The sequence below is a fragment of the Natator depressus genome, chromosome 1 (genome assembly GCF_965152275.1).
Source record: "Natator depressus isolate rNatDep1 chromosome 1, rNatDep2.hap1, whole genome shotgun sequence".
Classification (NCBI taxonomy): Eukaryota; Metazoa; Chordata; order Testudines; family Cheloniidae; genus Natator; species Natator depressus.
This window is the reverse complement of record NC_134234.1, coordinates 97,382,060-97,399,737: the sequence shown is the minus strand read 5'-3', so window position 1 is coordinate 97,399,737 and position 17,678 is coordinate 97,382,060. Positions and strand designations below refer to the sequence as shown.

The 17,678-nt window shown below is 39.1% G+C and overlaps 1 protein-coding gene across 1 annotated transcript in view; it reads right to left on the bottom strand.

Annotated features, from left to right (window-relative positions):
- Positions 1–17,678, bottom strand: part of IPO5 (importin 5) — an 82,100-nt gene that overhangs the window by 63,843 nt on the left and 579 nt on the right. The window contains exons 2-6 of the mRNA XM_074962851.1: positions 12,600–12,680; positions 3,584–3,776; positions 2,054–2,156; positions 1,678–1,774; positions 958–1,062 (exon numbers count right to left, since the gene is read on the bottom strand). Coding sequence (XP_074818952.1) covers positions 958–1,062; positions 1,678–1,774; positions 2,054–2,156; positions 3,584–3,776; positions 12,600–12,680 — 579 coding nt within the window. The remainder of the gene's footprint in view (positions 1–957; positions 1,063–1,677; positions 1,775–2,053; positions 2,157–3,583; positions 3,777–12,599; positions 12,681–17,678) is intronic.

Genomic DNA, 17,678 nt, shown 5'->3' with positions numbered 1-17,678 from the left:
ACTGCATCGGTGTGGCTCTGCCACTGCACCACTGTATGTGTAGACATGCCCTATGTAAACAAAAAAAAGACTAGGAAAGAGAAAGCCATTTGGCCCATATGATCAAGGTGGAAGAATTCACATACCACTAAGGCAGAGGTGGGCAAACTACAGCCCAAGAGCCACATCCGGCCCATGTAACCCTCCTGCCTGGCCCCTAAGCTCCTGGCTCAGGAAGCTAGCCCTCAGCCCCTCCCATGCTGTTCCCCCTCCCCCATAGCCTCAGCTCACTGTGCCACCGGCACAATGCTCTGGACAGCTGCAGAGCCGTGGCCTGACCTGGTGCTCTCAGTGGCGTGGCTGTAACGCCACCAGCCACCAATGCTCCAGGCAGCGAGGTAAGGGGGCGGGGTGTTGGATAGAGGGCAGGGGAGTTCGGGGTGATGGTCAGGGGGCAGGGGTGCGAATAGGGGGCGGGGTGGTCAGAGGGCGAGGATCAGGGGGGTTGAATGGGGGCGGGGTCCCGGGGGGCAGTCAGGAAGGAGAGGGAGGGTTGGATGGGGTGGTGGCAGGGGACAGTCAGGGGACAGGGAGAAGGGGTGGTTTGATGGGGCAAGGGTCCTTGGGCGGGGGGGAGGTGTAAGGAATGAGAGGAGGGGTTGGATGGGGCAGCAGGGAGCCCAGGGCAGTCAGGGGGTGGTGGATGGGGCAGGGGTCCCGGGGGGGGGGGGGGGGGGAGGCTGTCGGGGAAGAGAAGCAGGGGAGGTCGGACAGGGGTCGGGGGCCAGGCCACGCCTGGCTGTCTGGAAAGGCACAGCCTCCCCTAGCCAGCCTTCCATACAATTTTGGAAACCCGATGTGGTCCTCAGGACAAAAAGTTTGCCCGCCCCTGCACTAAGGAGTTTACAAATCAATGGCTTGTGCTTACATTAAGCAAATATAGATGGCATGACAAGACACCTTCTGCATGGTTCTTACCTGCAAGATTCCAGGTAGCAAGTCTGCAAAATGTTTCAGAAGAGGAAGATTGTGCTCATTAGCAAGTACAAATGCAGCTGCAGCCCTTGCAGACAGCATCCTAACCTAGAGGGAAGGGGGAGAAAAAGGCTGTTTCAGGCGAAGATTAGAGTTTGTAATAGTAGAGAGACATCTGAGTGCTTTCATATTTGATACGGTTTTTAAACTAGCTGCTAATATGCCACAATAGAACCATTTTAGATTCACTTTTAGTTTGAAAATACATCCACTTGGAAAAGTTTTTGATGTTTTTCACCAAGGACTTCAATAAATTCATTCATCAGAAATCTTGCCACAAACTATCCGTTTCCTTCATTACTGTATTATTGATCATCTTTACCCCTGTGAGGTACTATTATTCACCATTTTTACAGATGGGGAACTGAAAGACAAAGGGTAAAATTTTTAAAACCCAAGTAAGTGACGTAGTAGGCTAAGTCCCATTTTAAAATGACATAGGCACTTAAGAGGTAAGTCTGAAGGAAAGTGAATCTGATTTACTTCCAACATGACTTAGGCACTTTTGAAAATGTTACCCCTCTGGGACTTGCTCAGGGTCCGAAAAGAAATTTATGGCAGAGCAGGGAACTGAACCCCAGGTCCAGAGTCCTAAACTAGCACCCTAATTATGGGATCATCCTCCCCTCTTATGATTCTATAAAAGGAGAATAGGTGTATTACCGTTGGATGCTCCTGATCTTGCATACACTGAACCAACATCCGCTTAATGACCTCTAAATAGTGTTGTTGTTGATTCCCAAAAATCCCAGGAAAGTTCCTAAAGATAACGAACAACACCTGCATTAACTCATTTTAGATAGGTTTAAGACCTTAACAGACTGCAAATGAAGCTTTTATACTTAAAATCAGTAACAAATATTCTACCCTCTTTTCTCTGTGTCAAGTAAAATGCCATATGCCAGAATATAAACTGGATGCATAATCAGTTGTAAACTATTACAGTTTCTCCTATCTTGCATTTCTTACAAGCATTTGATTTAGCTAAAAACCCAAGTGCACTAACTGAGCAACAACCACCACCGGTCCAGAAGCATACCAAAAAATATGCAGAGCGGCCTCACGCAGTCCCACATTCTGAGAGCTGACGGAATCAAATAAGAACTTCAGACCTTCTGGCCACTGGTTATTGCCATCCTCATCTAGAAAAAAAGTCAAAGGTTTACAGGGCAAATAAATTTTAGGGTGGTTTAAGTTTCAACTACAACTTACAGCAGTTAATATATTAGGATATCAGTTGTGCAAAGCCTTTGCATACTCTTCTGGCATTCAACTAAACTAGAACTGTGAGCAGAAGTTAACTTAGTTGAAATAAGAGCAGCACTTCAACAGGAGCAAACTGGTGCATATTCAGACTGAGTAAAAACACAGTACATTTAAAAGTCATCATGTTTTTTTCAAATAAAATTCCAAACAAAATTAAAATTGCATATGTATAAAGGCCACAGCATAAACTATTCCAGGAATATAAGAAAGGGAAAACAAAAGGAGATGAGTATCTGATAAACAAAAACACTAAGGTACAGAGATCAGCATTTACTCTTATGAAAAAATATTCATATATAAAAATTAATACAGTTGTGCACCAGAGACTTTACTGAAAGAGTCAAGGAAGTGAAATCCTACCCAATCCCAATTATGTTCCCTTAACTGTGCCTTCTGAAGTTGCCTCTACATGGATAACTAGGGCCCTACCAAATTCATGGTCCATTCTAGTCAAGTTCACAGCCATAGGATTTGAAAAGTAGTCAATTTCATGTTTTCAGATGTTTACATCTGAAATTTCAGAGTTCTGTAACTGTGCGGGTCCCGACCCAAAACAGGGTTGGGGGTCAAAAAGCTGTTGTAGGGGGGTTGCCACCCTAACTTCTGTGCTACTTTCAGAGCTGACCTCTAAAGGCAGCTGCCAGGGAGCTTCCTGCAGCCGGGTCTAATCGCCCGTACTGCTGCGAGCACTCCAGCCGGGAGCTTCAAGCTGCTAGTCCGAGTTGGGCTGGGAAGGGACAGGACTTGCTCTTCCCCTGCACGGCCACTCTCAGAGGTGAGATCAGACCCACCTCCGAATACTTCCCTCTGCTGCAGGAAGTTCTGCATCTGAGCAGCAGCCCCAGGGCTTCCTGCAGCGGGGTAGCTGGAGGTCAATCTGATCTCCCCCACTCCCCAAGACTAGCTGTGCAGGGGAAGAGCAAGTCCTATCTCTTCCCACCCCGGCGACTATTAGCTAGTGCCCAGTGAACACTCCTCTCCCATCCCTCCAATAGCTAGATTTCATGGGGGAGGGCTTATTTCATGTTCCGTGCCATTTTTTTCCATGGCCGTGAACTTGATAGGACCCTATAGATAACAAAGGTCAACATAGTACAAACTTGGACATTAAGTTGGGTTTTAAAGCTGCAATATTTTATATTTAACCATTTTACTTACACTTCTGTCTAGACTTGCTTTCTTTTAAAAAAGTTAGCTACTGTACTTTGAAATTCTTCTTGAGATTAGGAACCAAAATACGATGCAGATATTTACATATAGGTATGTACATAAAGGTAGTGACCACTGCATATACATAATATACCTATTAAATTCCTGGCCAGCTCAGCAACAATGTCACAGATTTTTTTCCTCATACTAGACTGTGTTTCCATCTGAATAATCAACAGCAGTTCACTTTTGATGGCAGTTTGAACATCTGGTGAAAGAGCTGGATAGACTTCCTCAAACGCAGAGGACAACAGACGTCGTAGAAGGACAGCTGCCATTTGTCTAGCCTATTGCAAAAAGATATTGCATATATTACTATGTTTTCCTTGGAAGAAGTCTCATAAGCAAGATATTAGTTCTCCTCCTATGAAATGTTTCACTTTTATACACAATCCATTTGATAAGCCATTTAATCAAATTATTTACTTGGAAAGAGGATAAGGTATGTATGTAGTTTAGTTGAGGTACATTTTTCAAAAATAAAAACTCTCATCAATCCTTTCTCAAATGTAGCACTGTCTTTTCACACAGATTTAAGGGTTTTGTTGTTTTTTGTAAACTAAAACAGATGTGTCCTAACCTCCCCAAAAGGTGATTTTGTATGATGTGTCTCAGCAAATTTTGTACTCTTTCCCCACAAGAATTATAACATATTAACTTTGATATTCAGATCCAAACATCCCACTTATTTGAACTCCAATACACCCCCGCCCCCCAAGAACTTTTAGCCATTTCCTTAACTTTAAGCACATGCTTAAAATCTCATTGAGTGAGCTCAATCAAAAGCCTCTAGCTTCAGGGTCACTGTAAAATGTCAGCAAAAATGACAATAGAAGACAAGTGCTAGTGTCTGAGGGGGAATACAAGTTCTGTTAAATGAAAGGAGCTTTGATTATGTTTAGTAAGTTACACAGTAGCTGAATATTCTGTAAAGCAGTGGTTTTCAAGCTTTGGTCAGCAGACTCATGGGGGACCACAGACGACGTCAAAGAGGTCTGCAAGAGGTTGTCATTACCATATGGTTTTCAACCTGTGGGGCCTAAAATTTCCAAAAGGGTCCACAACTCCATTTGAAATTTTTTTTAGAGATCTGCAAATGAAAAAACTACTGCTGTAAAGCAATCTCACAGTTATCCAAGGAGTTATGAAGGAACTGTGAAATTATTAAAGTTTGTTCACAGATGGCAGTTTTACCCCACAAAACTTCACCATGAGCAGAAATTTGTACTCAATTTTATTAAGAAGATACCCGAATCAATAGTTGCAGCAGAGTTTTTTCTGCTCTTTCTGGTTTGGGGAAGCAGCTAGATGTATTTTTCCTTAGTATATATTTTTCAATTATGACAATTGGATGGATGGATGGATAATTTATATTTTTTAGAAATCAAAACCAAAAAATCTTTAAAATATCCGATTTTAGATATTTAGAAAGAAGCAAAATTACAACTGATATCTAGATAAGATAGGAAGGGGAAAAGGGAAGGCAGATATCAATCAAGGCAAAGGACAGAAGTTCTTAAAGCCTACTAGAGAATTCACTGTACATATTTAATCAGTGAGGTGCTCAAATATTATGGTGATGAGAGAATCATACAAATACATAGGAAAGTCAGTCAATTGGTAATAATGATAAATTAAATACCTATTTGACCATGGTCAAATGTTGCAAACATTCCAGCAAGAATACCCTGAAGAAGGCACTGGTCTATCTTTTTGATTGCACCCTGGTGCCACCTTTTAGCCAGTCTACTTAAATGTTTTGATCACTGATTTTACTAGATGCTAATGCCACCTGCTGGGAACTAACTGAAAGTGGAGCATCTTCATTAGCTGGAATCTTCCGAAACAAACATATGTGTGTATATATCTTTATTTGTGTAACAGGCCATCAGTATACATGGTAGTTTACAAAGCACATTAAACAAGTTAAAATACACAGTCCCTGCCCTGAAGAGCTTATAATATGGACTAGTCAAAGATACAGAAATTAACTCAACACATTCATAGGAATAGTGTCGACACGGGGGTGTGGGGGGAGAGGAGGAGGAGAAAGCGACACTAGGCACTCTGGGATAGAGTTGCTTTGACTTGGATCTGTGCACTGCAATGTGGATGCCAGAGCCCTAGGTTTGAGCATGGGTCAGAAAATTCTTAACCAAGGGTTAATGCAGTGTAGACGCTCTCAAGCCCAGGGTTCCCTGACACAGGTCAGCTGTCTTGAGTCTCATCAACCTTAGGCTTACATTGCTGTGTAGACATACCCTATGTGATCTGGGAGTCCATAGTTTCCTAGGATGCAGGGGAAACATGCCCAAAAATATTGATTGGCTGGAATCTTCTGAAACAGCAGCAGTTAGAAACAACTGAATGGCTACTGATTGAACGACAAGGGATACTTCATAAACCAGAAAGCATTCCACCAATAGACACACATTATAATGGCATAATAAATTACACAAAGTCAGGAAAGCTAAAATAATTTGTATGGAAATTTTACTAGACATGGAAAAACTGTTAAAGCTAACTGTAAGTGTTCTGCTTGGAGTACGACACCTTGATAAAACGGAGAAACTCAACTGAATTCTTGTGAGGTGTCCACCTACTGTCAAAGACAGATACTGCAGTGAAACAGCAAGAAAGGGAAACCTAGTCTGCAGCAGAATTTTCTTCAGTGCATTCTCCTACTTCATCTTCAGCAGTACCATCCTGAACAGTGTCTTTTGAGGAAGATAGTGAGATAATGACAAAAAGCGAAGCGAATCCCATTTCATCTTCTAATAAGAACTTTGCTACTTCATCTGCTTTAGCATTGAAAACTACCACCCACTGGAAAATTCTTCAGATGTTCATCGAATTGATATTAAAAAGTTTTTTGGTCCCATCACCAGAAAAATAAACTTGAACAAATGTTTGCTAGAGGTATTTGTTTGCAGTACACCATTTCATACATAATTGAAAACCTTTGTATGCTAGAATTTTTTCAATTTACAAAGCATCGAGTAGGAAACAGCTCGCAGGAAGTCTTCTGAATGCCAAAATGGGCAGTGTGAAAGTTAGTCCTCTTCTTGAGTAAGCTCCTCGCGTGTCTAGTGTCTGATGGATGGAGCAACATTCACTATTTCATGTTCACTCCAATGCACAACTGAGCTTCACCACACAGCCCAGTATATTGCTGACCAGTTAAAAAATGTAAGACTTGGTAGGTTAGATATTTATCAGTGAAGTGTCAGTGAACATCGATTTCAAACATCAATGAAAAATATTTCCATTGATAATAATCAACATCTACAGACAGGCAAAGTAAGAAAAATGCTGCTTAAGAACTTAGAGACAGTCATTAAATTATTGCCTCACCTGCCCATAATTTCAAACAATTGCAAACAATTAAAACTGATAAAAATTTAAAAGAAAAAGTTTAAACCCAAAATTTCATACAACTGTGAAAGTGGAAATGGATAAAAACACTGAAAAAAAAATCAAGATCAATATTATCCAAAGTTTATAAAAAAACAAAATTGACTTCTGCCAAGATAATGAATGACTTGGATCCTTGGAAGGTTATTTTGGTTGTGACTAACAATGCCGCTAACATGAAAGCTTCTTGGGCACTGTAGATTGAGTATCCACACCGTGTGTTATGGATTTGCTGCCCATATGATGCAGCTTTTCATTGGTTATGTTGCAGATCTGAAAATTTTCTCATTACATGTAAAGTGAAAAGCATTGCCAATTTTTCCAAAAAACAAATGAGTGCCCGCAGCCATTTCTGAGCAACATTTAGTACAGCACTTGCCATATCATACTTGAGGAGCATCTTCCATTAAATGTATCAAAAATCTTCAAATATGCAAGAAGATTTCAGTCAGCCACTGGTAAAGAAAGAGCGGCCAGGTGTTCTCCCAGAGTAATCTGCACTGACATTCTTGTCAATCTTTCAGATGCACAACTCAAAATTCATTTCATTGCTTGAACCAATAGCACAGTCCATTCAGAATATGAAATGATAGTTCTGCATTGTATGATGAGAAGAACAAGCTCCTGAACATTAAGAAACATCTGTGAGAATACTGAACAAAGTCCACTTACAAAAGCTGAAAATAGAGACAAAATAATAGCACAGAAAATCAAGTGATCACTCTGGCACAAATGCTGCCTATCTTCTTGATCCATGCTTCCAGGGCCAAGGCCTTGCTGATAATGACTGATTCAGCATATGACTTCATTACAGCTGTTGCAAATTTTCAAGGATATACAGTGAACTAACAATTCAGACAGAGGCAGCAAATTATAAAACAAGCAGAAGCCCATTAAGTAATAAGACAATGTGGAGTGCTGTCCCAGGAGTTGAATCAAAACAGTTTGCTCCATGACAGTGAAAAAGGTTGGTCCCTGCACTGTAGCTACAGTGGCAGAAGTTATTTTAGTCCTTCTGCGTGCTATTGCAGATGCAAAAAAAAAAAAAAAAAAAAAAAAATGGATGATTTGGGGAATCATCCTTTCAAAACCTAGAAATAAACACAATACCTCCACTGCTTGGAAGCTGGCAACAGTGTTTCAGGACTAAAAAGGCAAGCTGGGTGAGGTAATGTCTTTTATTGGACCTACTTTTGTTGGTGAGAGAGAAGCTTTCAAGCTACACAGAGCTCGTCTCCAGGTCTGTGAAAGGTACTATGAGCATCACAGCTAACTACAAGACTGAACAGATAGTTTAGCACAAGCAGTTAGCATGTATTCTAAGGGAACATTCAAGGTGAAGTGGGCGGTAACACCCCTGCAGTCATAGGACAAGAAGGGGCTTAGAGGGTTAGATTGTTGTAATAAGCCATAAATCCACTTGTGGCATTCTGTGCCTCAAAGCAGCACTGTGGAACCCCCATATTCATACCATCATATATTTATGATATATTTCATACAAAGTATGCCATGTAAGATACCATATGAAAGGTCACAATCTGATGAAACCCACTGTTCTGCCCAAATATGTGTATCATTAGTATGTATAAAGTTATGACATTTTGCTGCATGGTTGTTACTGATATACAAAAAAGGCAAACCGCTCCCAGAGGGGTGCTCAATGACCATTAATCAGCAGGGAAGTTGTAATCAATGGATTTACAATTCAATGACAGTTGCACAAGACCAGGGGACTGCTCAACCCAGTGACTCAGCAAAGCCTGCCAGGACACGTCTGGGCAAGTGTCTTCTAGGTACATGGACTAAGGATATAAAATAGGGAACAAAGCAGCATTCCTTTGCCTTTCTCCTCCCCCACCTATGCTGGAAGCAACAAGAACCCTGAGAAGACAAAAACTTCATCTGAGGAGTTTGGTCCAGGCTTCTCGGAGAAGTCTGTGTATTAAGAATGTAACATCCAGGGGGTGAGAAAACTGCTTGCTCTAAATACTGCCTAGGCTAATAAGTTTTAAGATTTAGACTATGCACTTACTTTTATTTTCTTTAGTAAATATCTGAACTTTTATGCCTACCACTTACAATCTATCTTTCTGTAGTTAATAAATTTGTTTATATTTTACCTAAAACTGTGGTTTGGTTGAAGTGCGTAGGAAATGTCAGCTCAGGTACAAAGGCTGGTATATGTCCTCTCCACATTGAGGGAGGGGCGGACTGAGTAATAAACTTCCGCTGGTCAGGCTTCTGACCAGGGCAAGACAGTATAGTCCGGGGGGTGCCAGGCTAGGGAGCTGGGGGGAACTGGCTGGTGCCTTTCTCTGTGTGATTCATGAGTGCTTTAGGAGCATTTATGCAATCTAACTGGGTGTGGGGCTCCACATGCTCTTGTGTTGAGTGATAGCAGCACCTATAGGGGTTTGCTGCTTGTCACTAAAAGCATTGTGAGAGAGCCCAAGCTGGAGAGTTAAGGGGGCACAGTGGTACCCCCATGCCAGGTTGTACCCCGGGGATCCCCCCACAACAGTGTCTTTATTTAAGATCACGATTTTTACTGTCACACAAGATTATGAACTTAAGCTCCCAGGCTTGTTTTTTGAAAGTGTTGTGCAGTGTTCCTTTGAGGATGAGGACTGATAGGTTAGATAGAGAGAGATCACTTTCAACTTGTCTCTCTAATATCCTTGGACTGACAAAGTTACAATACCACTGTACATATCAAGACTAGATTAAGATTAGAAAAGAAAATGGAAGATGAAGAGTTGACTGAATATACATAAAATGGAGAAGATTCTGATGATAAAGATATTGATGAAGCAGTTGAAGCTGATAATGTAAAGCAAGATAATTGAAGGGCTGCTCTGCTGCTTACCTAGCATAAGTGCATTTAAAAATGACTCTTATAGTTGCTGTGTTTTATTTCTGTTTAGGTTTTTTTCCCCCCTCTAACTGTTCAGCCTTGAATAAAGTTCACATGTAAATACTAAACTAACTTTGCTAAAAAAAAAGATAATAATTCTTTCAGTTTTTAGAAAGTAATTTCACTGTGCTTCACATTTTTCTCAATTGAAATAACTCCGTTAAGTAATTTGTTTTTTGTAATTAGGCATAAGTATCTAAAGCTAAACCTACTAGAGATCAAAGTTCCCCCCTCACTGTTGTTGTTCTAATAAATTAGTCCTTTAAAATCCTTGACTGTTACTGACACGAGACATTGTTTGACCAATATTTGACTGGTCAACTGACCAATTATTTTCTGACTGGTCAACTGTCCAACCCTACAAATATATACGCAAAGATAAATTAAGAAAGAAAGATGAAGCCAATACAAATATTTAGCTCCTAACCTCTTTTCATAAGTCGATCTCAAACCTTCTTTATAAAGGAGGTTTAAGTATTATCACCCCCATTTTAAATGATGGGGAAACTGAGGTGTAAGGTCACACCACCACCAGGCCAGAGGCAGAACCAGGAACAGAATCCATGTCTCCCAAGTCCCAGTCTAGTGCTTTTCCCCACACTGCTTCAGAAATAAGCTATTATGTTGATGGGTGCTAGAGACACTCCTAAAACAGAATTAATGTGTTACTACATTGCTCATTCATATATGCAACTAGATAGGACCCACTCTGGATTCACAGACATCATCCACATTCATTGGGGAATCTGACAAGAATTTCAGGGGGGATGTATGTTTCATAACTCAATCCATTATTCTGTAAAGGAAAACATCCACAAATACATAAAATCCATAACTGGATCGAACAAGATCCTGCCTGTGGATCCAGTATTTTAAGATTACAATATCCTTAGTTGTTGAAACCAGTAATCCAAGATCCGTTAGCCAACAGAGTGCGCAATGAAGATGACTTATGAAATATTCATCCCCTTTAAAAAAAGAAAGTGATTACTAGTACCAGTAGCATCAAAGATGAAACTAAAGAGGAAACTGGCTTTGAAGATCTAAAGGACTAACATTAGTTAATTAATGCTCACCACATCCCTTACAGAGTGAAAGTATCATTCTTATTTTAAGGGTGGGGCAAAGTGCTGTTACTCACGCAAGGCCACAAGGCTGGTCAGCAGCAGGACTCTGGAGCTCCTGAAAACCCAAGACCACCCTGATTCTTGCCAATTTTACCTTTTTTTAAAATTAGAGGGTTGAAAAGCAATACAATAGTACTTTGTGGAGAACATAATCAAGTGGGACTTTATAAGCATAAGTTTAGACAAATAACATGAAAGCTGCTCAATCTGAAGTAGTTCTCTAACTGTATATACAAATATGACATCTAGAGCCCAAGACAACTTTCTGAAGGAAAAGATTGCAAAGTACCTTATTTTCCCTGACAGATATAAATGCATAAAAGAGGGTTCCACAATTTTCTGAAATTAGAAGACATCTCTGATGCACAAGGCTTTAAGCATCTCTGATCTTGGACAAGAATTAAGCATCCTCAGCTTTATGCAGCTAGCAACTTGCAATAATAGATTCAGACTCCTAAGATGCTTAGTTCTTGTCCAAAATCAGAGGTGCTTAATAATGAGAGAGATTGTAAAAGGAAGAAGGTGGTTTAGCATCTGGGAGATTAGCAGTATCATTAAATACATTAAGTCTTTAAACTGTTAGGGAAAAATGTGATATTATATATATATATAGGGGATCATTGCCTGACCAGGATAACACTGCTGCTCTCATGTTTTTCTTCCAATATTTATAGAGGAATTCTAAATGATATCAAACATCTTTTCATGATTCAGCAACAACTTTCCAATTAAAGCTGTATATTAACAAATTAAGTACTCTCTTACATTTCTAAAATGATTTTGAGTTTTCTGATGTTAAGTTAGTGGTTCTCCACTTTACATGTCCAGGTGTCTAAAGATAAGTACTTTAAGATTAATTACTTCTGAACTGCAGGATATTCTGTAATGTGCAAACACTCCCAAACAAAGTGAGTAACTGAGAGACACGCTTTGTAAATTTTTTTACATTACAGTACACAAGTCAACTTCATTTAGTGTTTGATAGTTACCAAACCCAAGTTCTAAACTAATGCCAGTCTTTCTGATCAATTACAGAAATTTTTTTCCCCAGTAGAGCACAAAATATATGTGAATAGTTAACACTTTAAAAACACCTTTCCCTCATGGTCAGCTACCTTAAAAGTAGTCAAACAGAACTTAAGCAATTCACTTTTTGTCTAAGAAACATTAGAAATTTCAGCCCAAGGGTTACACTTAAAAACAGGGCCTTTGAATGAACTAATTTGTCAACCATAGCTATAGGTGACACTACTGTAATACACACATATACATTCATGTAAAAAATATTGTGAATAAGCTTTTCTAGGAAAAAGGACCATTTGTTATTTCAGCTGAGACAATGTACACGCAGGAAGCAAGGCAGGTACAGGCAGCCACTGTAAATCCCCAAAACAGAATTAGTAATTAGGAAACTTAAGACAATGTATAACAAATCCACTGATACATACAATGAACTACGTATGAATGAAATCTAAACCCAGCTCTTCCTAAATGTGCTGAATTCAGCACGACTCACTATAGAAAAACAATGCCAAATTTGTCACTCAGTCACTCACCCCTGCAATGAAACAGCTCACACACACCCCTCCTCCAAACCCTTACCTCCCCTCCCAGTAACCTTCTGAACACTTTGCAGAATGATTCTTAACACAAACCTCCTCAGCAGCAGCAGCATTCCTGATGGCTTGTAAAAGGAATGTGATCTTGGACTGGCCTGGGATAGTCTCATATGTTTCCTGGACATAAAGAAAAGAGAAGAGGTTACTACCAGCAAGTTACTGCTGGAAAACATGCAAGTGGCATTAACATTAAGAACCTTAATTGCTCCAGTTGGAGAATCCATTGCAAATTATTAAACAAAACGATAGTACATCATATACATAAAATTAAGTTGACAAAGTACATTGTCACAAATGTAGTAAATATTTGGAATATTTTGTAAAATTAAAAAAGGCTTGGCAATATGAAATCTTACCTCCTGAGAGCTGGAAGGAAATTGCCTTATACACTTTCAGAAAGATTGTATTGTATCTCTAACTCAGGCCTGTAATGAAGATTTATTTCAAAGACCTAAGTTAAGACTGGGATCAAATATCAGAAGCTTTTGTAGACAAAAGAATGTGACCCAAGTGTGAATTTTCAACTGATATTTCAGATGTGTGAGCAAGTTTTATTTATAAGAATGCACTTCATCTTTGTAGTAAGATTTTTCAGAAAGAAAAGTAACCCCTTTAAAATATTTTACCCATTTTTCCCACTCAAATTCTAACCAAGTTCACATGTGTAAACACCCAACACAAACTTTTAGATAACTTCTGCTCAAAATACAAACCTGTTCTCATCAACCCCATTCCCAACAAATCTATCTGTGACTCCTCTCCACAACTACAGTCCAATCTCTTGTCCCTTCAGTCTAAACCAGTGGTTCTCAAATTTTTTGTATTGGTGACCCCTTTCACACAGCAAGCCTCAGAGTGCCATCTCCTTTATAAATTAAAAGCACAGCATTTAAATAATGTTCAATATAAAAAATAAGTTCATAACCCCATTTAAAATGAATTTACCTTTTCTCACAGCTTTTAAATTAAAACATTTTTTATTAAATTGTTATACGCAGAAAAGCTTTTTTTTTTTTAAATAGTTACTGTTTAATACTGGGGGAGCTCATGAAGAAACTGTCATCACTTTTCACAACAGACTTAGCACCCCTCTGCCAACCTTACTTACTTCTATGCTGCTGCTGGAAGTGGTGGTGCCTTCAGAACTGGACAACTATTCCCCCTCCCCCCCCCATTCGTACTCTGAACTCCTACTGACTTCCCCCTTTCTACTGTAGAACCTCAGAATTACGAACACCTCGGGAACTAAGACGGCAAAGAGTCCTGTGGCACCTTAGAGACTAGCAGACGTATTGGAGCATGAGCTTTCGTGGGTGAATACCTACTTTGTCGGGAACTAAGGTTATTTGTAACTCTGAAATGTTCATAACTCTGAACAAAACATTATGGTTGTTCTTTCAAAAGTTTACAACTGAACATTGACTTAATACAGCTTTGAAACTTTACTATGCAGAAGAAAAATGCTGTTTTTCCTATTTTTTTAGTAGTTTACTTTTAACACGGTACTGTATTTCCTTTTTTTTTTTGGTCTCTGCTGCTACCTGACTGCATACTTCTGGTACCAAATGAGGTATGTGGTTGACTGGTCAGTTCGTAATTCTGGTACTACAGAAGTTCTACTGTACTACATTACGTTCAAGCTTCTTGTCCTCACTTTAATGGCCTTTAAATAACTCTAACCCTCCCATCTTTTTGATTCTTCATACATCTCCCTCCCACCCCCATCTCACCAGTGCACCAACCTCCACCGCCCATTTGTCCACTTAACCTACAACCATCTTCATATTTTCTTTCACACCACCCGTTGTATGTGCAATGCCCTCCTTGAACTGTAAAACCAGTACAATCCTTCTCCTTCAAATCTCCCATTTCTACTGTGCTGCTCTAAAAAAGTTGCCAACTAAAAACATGGAGGAAGGTCATGGGAAAAAGAAATATTTAAATTACTATTGTTTTACTCTTCACATTACTTGTTCTTTTAGATTGTGAGCTTTTTATTATTCTATAATCCACATTTGCTGCCCACCCTCCACCCCAATCTTACTGGGGAATATTCCAATGACAATCTTAGAAGCAGCAAGACAAATACATTAGCAGACTTGTCAAATGTAAAGTAGAGAGATCCAAATTCTAAGGAAGGAAATATTATGGAGTTTGGTTTGCAGTCAATGAACTTAACTGTCCACTATTCTTTGAGACTGGATGAAAGAAGTGAAGGAACCAGTTTTTAGCAAGATGGTTTGAGTCAATTGTGTAAGTGTTGCAAAGTATTATAACAGTATGTTATCAGTTTGGGACAGGTACATTTTCCTGAGATTTTGAATTAAATAGGTTTTTAAACCTTACACACTATTCAGAAGACTAACATAGTACCAAGCACCTGAATTTTGCTGTGCAACTAATCTCAAGCAGTTCTTGTGCCCTCTTTAAAGGTTCCAATTTGATTTAAGAGTTTAGTTTTAACAGCTATTACTACTCAGTAGTAACACAGTAGAAAGTCATTAATGACATGGAAAGCGACTGCACGGATTACTAAATTTTGCACGTTTGTAAGCTTGGTGCATTAAAATGTACTTTTCATTTGTAACATGTTAGTGTTCTAAATATTTATAACACTAACCAGTTAATCCTCAACATTCCTTTGAGATAATTATTCCCATCTGTACAGACAGAGAAATGGTGGCATAAAGTTCTCAAGTGACTTACCTGAGCCACATAGCAAGTCAGTGGGAAAGCTGGTACTAGTACTCAAAAGTTCTAGTTATTCATGATACATAGTATACCAATAAGGGTACAGTTGTGTATTTTATGAAAGATTTAATAACAAGCTTTTGATATTGTCTTTTTTTAAGGGTTTACTAGGTTTGCACATTAGCTAAATAGTACCATTCTACACTAATTTCAAGCCACTGACACCTGATATTAGTGCAACTAACTTGCAACACTGTATGTAATCACACGTTATTTACAAAGGCTGACGGTATCTAGGCTGGCTAAATTCTGGAACAATGAATTCTAAGAGAGCAGTCATAAGAGATTCAACAAGCAACTAAGCACTAGTTCCTGCATTTATTTGAAACGGCTGTCCTTCAGAGGTTCTGGAATTTAAGAAAAAGTGTCATACTGGGGCCCAAGAATGAAAAGGATCTGTGTACTTGTGTCTAAGCTATAAATATTCATTAATTAAGGATTTGTTCCAAAGAACATACAGCCATTTTCCAGGGTAATATGTTCATATTAAGCACATAACTAATTGACATTAATGAGATTTCTGTATAGAGCAAGAATACACTTGCTCTATACTTTTCCCTGGAATATGCTTTCTCTATACTTTTATGCTTGCTATATACACTTGTTCTATACTTTTTCCTGGAATATACTTAATGTCACTTAAAAATCTACTTATTAGAATTAATCAAAATCTTGACCTTAAAAGTAAACTAGCTATAATATGCAAACCAGAAACATTGTTCACTGAAGTAAAATCAAATCATACTACTCTAAATGTATTTTCAGAGTTACCTGAACTCTTAGTAACCAGTTAGGTAGATGAATTTTTAACTGTTTGAACTAAACAAACTAAATATTGCAAGGCTAAGATTAGAAACCATCATTTTAGGACAGAAATAAATTAATGGTAAACGTATTAGGGAAAAAAATATTCTAAAAATTCACAAGAGAAACATTGCTCATTCCCAAGCAAAAGCATATTTGGAGAGAGTATTTTTGGACACAAATTGATTTTTAAAACAGTACAGATTAAGTCATTTAAAATTTATAAACAAACTTTGGGAAGAGAAATTTGTTTTAGGAACAAGAAACTAAAAACTCATTATCCAACTATTTCCATTATGTCTAGACGAAACAGAGAAACCAAACATCAAGTTCAATGTACCTAAATAAAAAAGTACATGGTATTACTCTGTTTGTATTTGAATACAAAAGCAACACACAGTGTTCAACAGTCTGGTATAGTCAGTCACATGCAATAGCTATTTTTGTTTTGATTGACTTCACATCGGAATTGACAAATGTGCAGTTGATACACATATAGTCAAAGCAAACTTTTCACAAAGTAAACTATACAAAATTTTATTTATCCCTTTCTGAAAAGGATTTTATAATTGTTGTTATACAATTTTCCACTATCTTTTAACATTGCTTTAATACATTGTGCAAATATACTCTCTCAATTTTTTTAAAACCTAATTCGTGCACAAGTGTAATTTTGCTACACTTCTGGGCATCAAAATGGGAAAAATCAAGTCACACAATTATGTCTTTACAGTCTATATTTTAACCACTACATTCCAGAATGTGGGAGCATCATTTGCTGCTTCACTGTAAGTCTGGTGGCTTTGCTACCTACAAACAGTTTTCAACTTCAATGTGCTCTTACTATGTATGACCAGAAAGAAAAAGAATCAGACTGAGGTTTCATTTTGGTATGGGGAAAAAGAGGATTATTCCTTATGAAAGAATGTGCTGAACTCTGCTGACCGCTAAAACAATGTAAGAGATAAAAGACCCAGCACAGCCATCCAATAGGAATTCATGGTCTAAACCAGACGCTGGTATTTAATTCAATAGAAGAGAGATTTCCCATTAGGTTGACAATAGTGACTCTTAAGTGGGGGAGGGGAGAGAATTAGCCGAGTTTACTGATTACAAAGCATTTTTGCTGAAGTGACACGTGAAAAGTTTTGGCTGATAATAACGTTCACTATGTAGAAAAGGCTCCGTTTAGGAGAACATCACTTAGATGCTACTGGCCCTCCACAGACGACCAATTCTGAAGTGAGAGAAGAGGATTACACCACAAAAAGGGGACCACGAAGAGTTAAGCAAGACTCTCAAAGGGGCTTCTCCTCAGGCGAGAGAGAGAGAGAGATCCGCGCACGGAGGGACAGCACCTGAAGGACAGACACGACACGGCTGCCTGAAGAGCTCCTGGGTGCAAAGCCCTGGATGGGGCGAGCTGAGTGAATCGCTCCTATTTGCGTCTCTCAGCCCGGGCCTCATCCTAGAGCACAGCCCCTCCCGGCGCTTCACCGTGTCAGCAGTTCCCGCTAACTCCCCCCCCCCCCCCCATCCTACACGGGCGGGTCACGGACG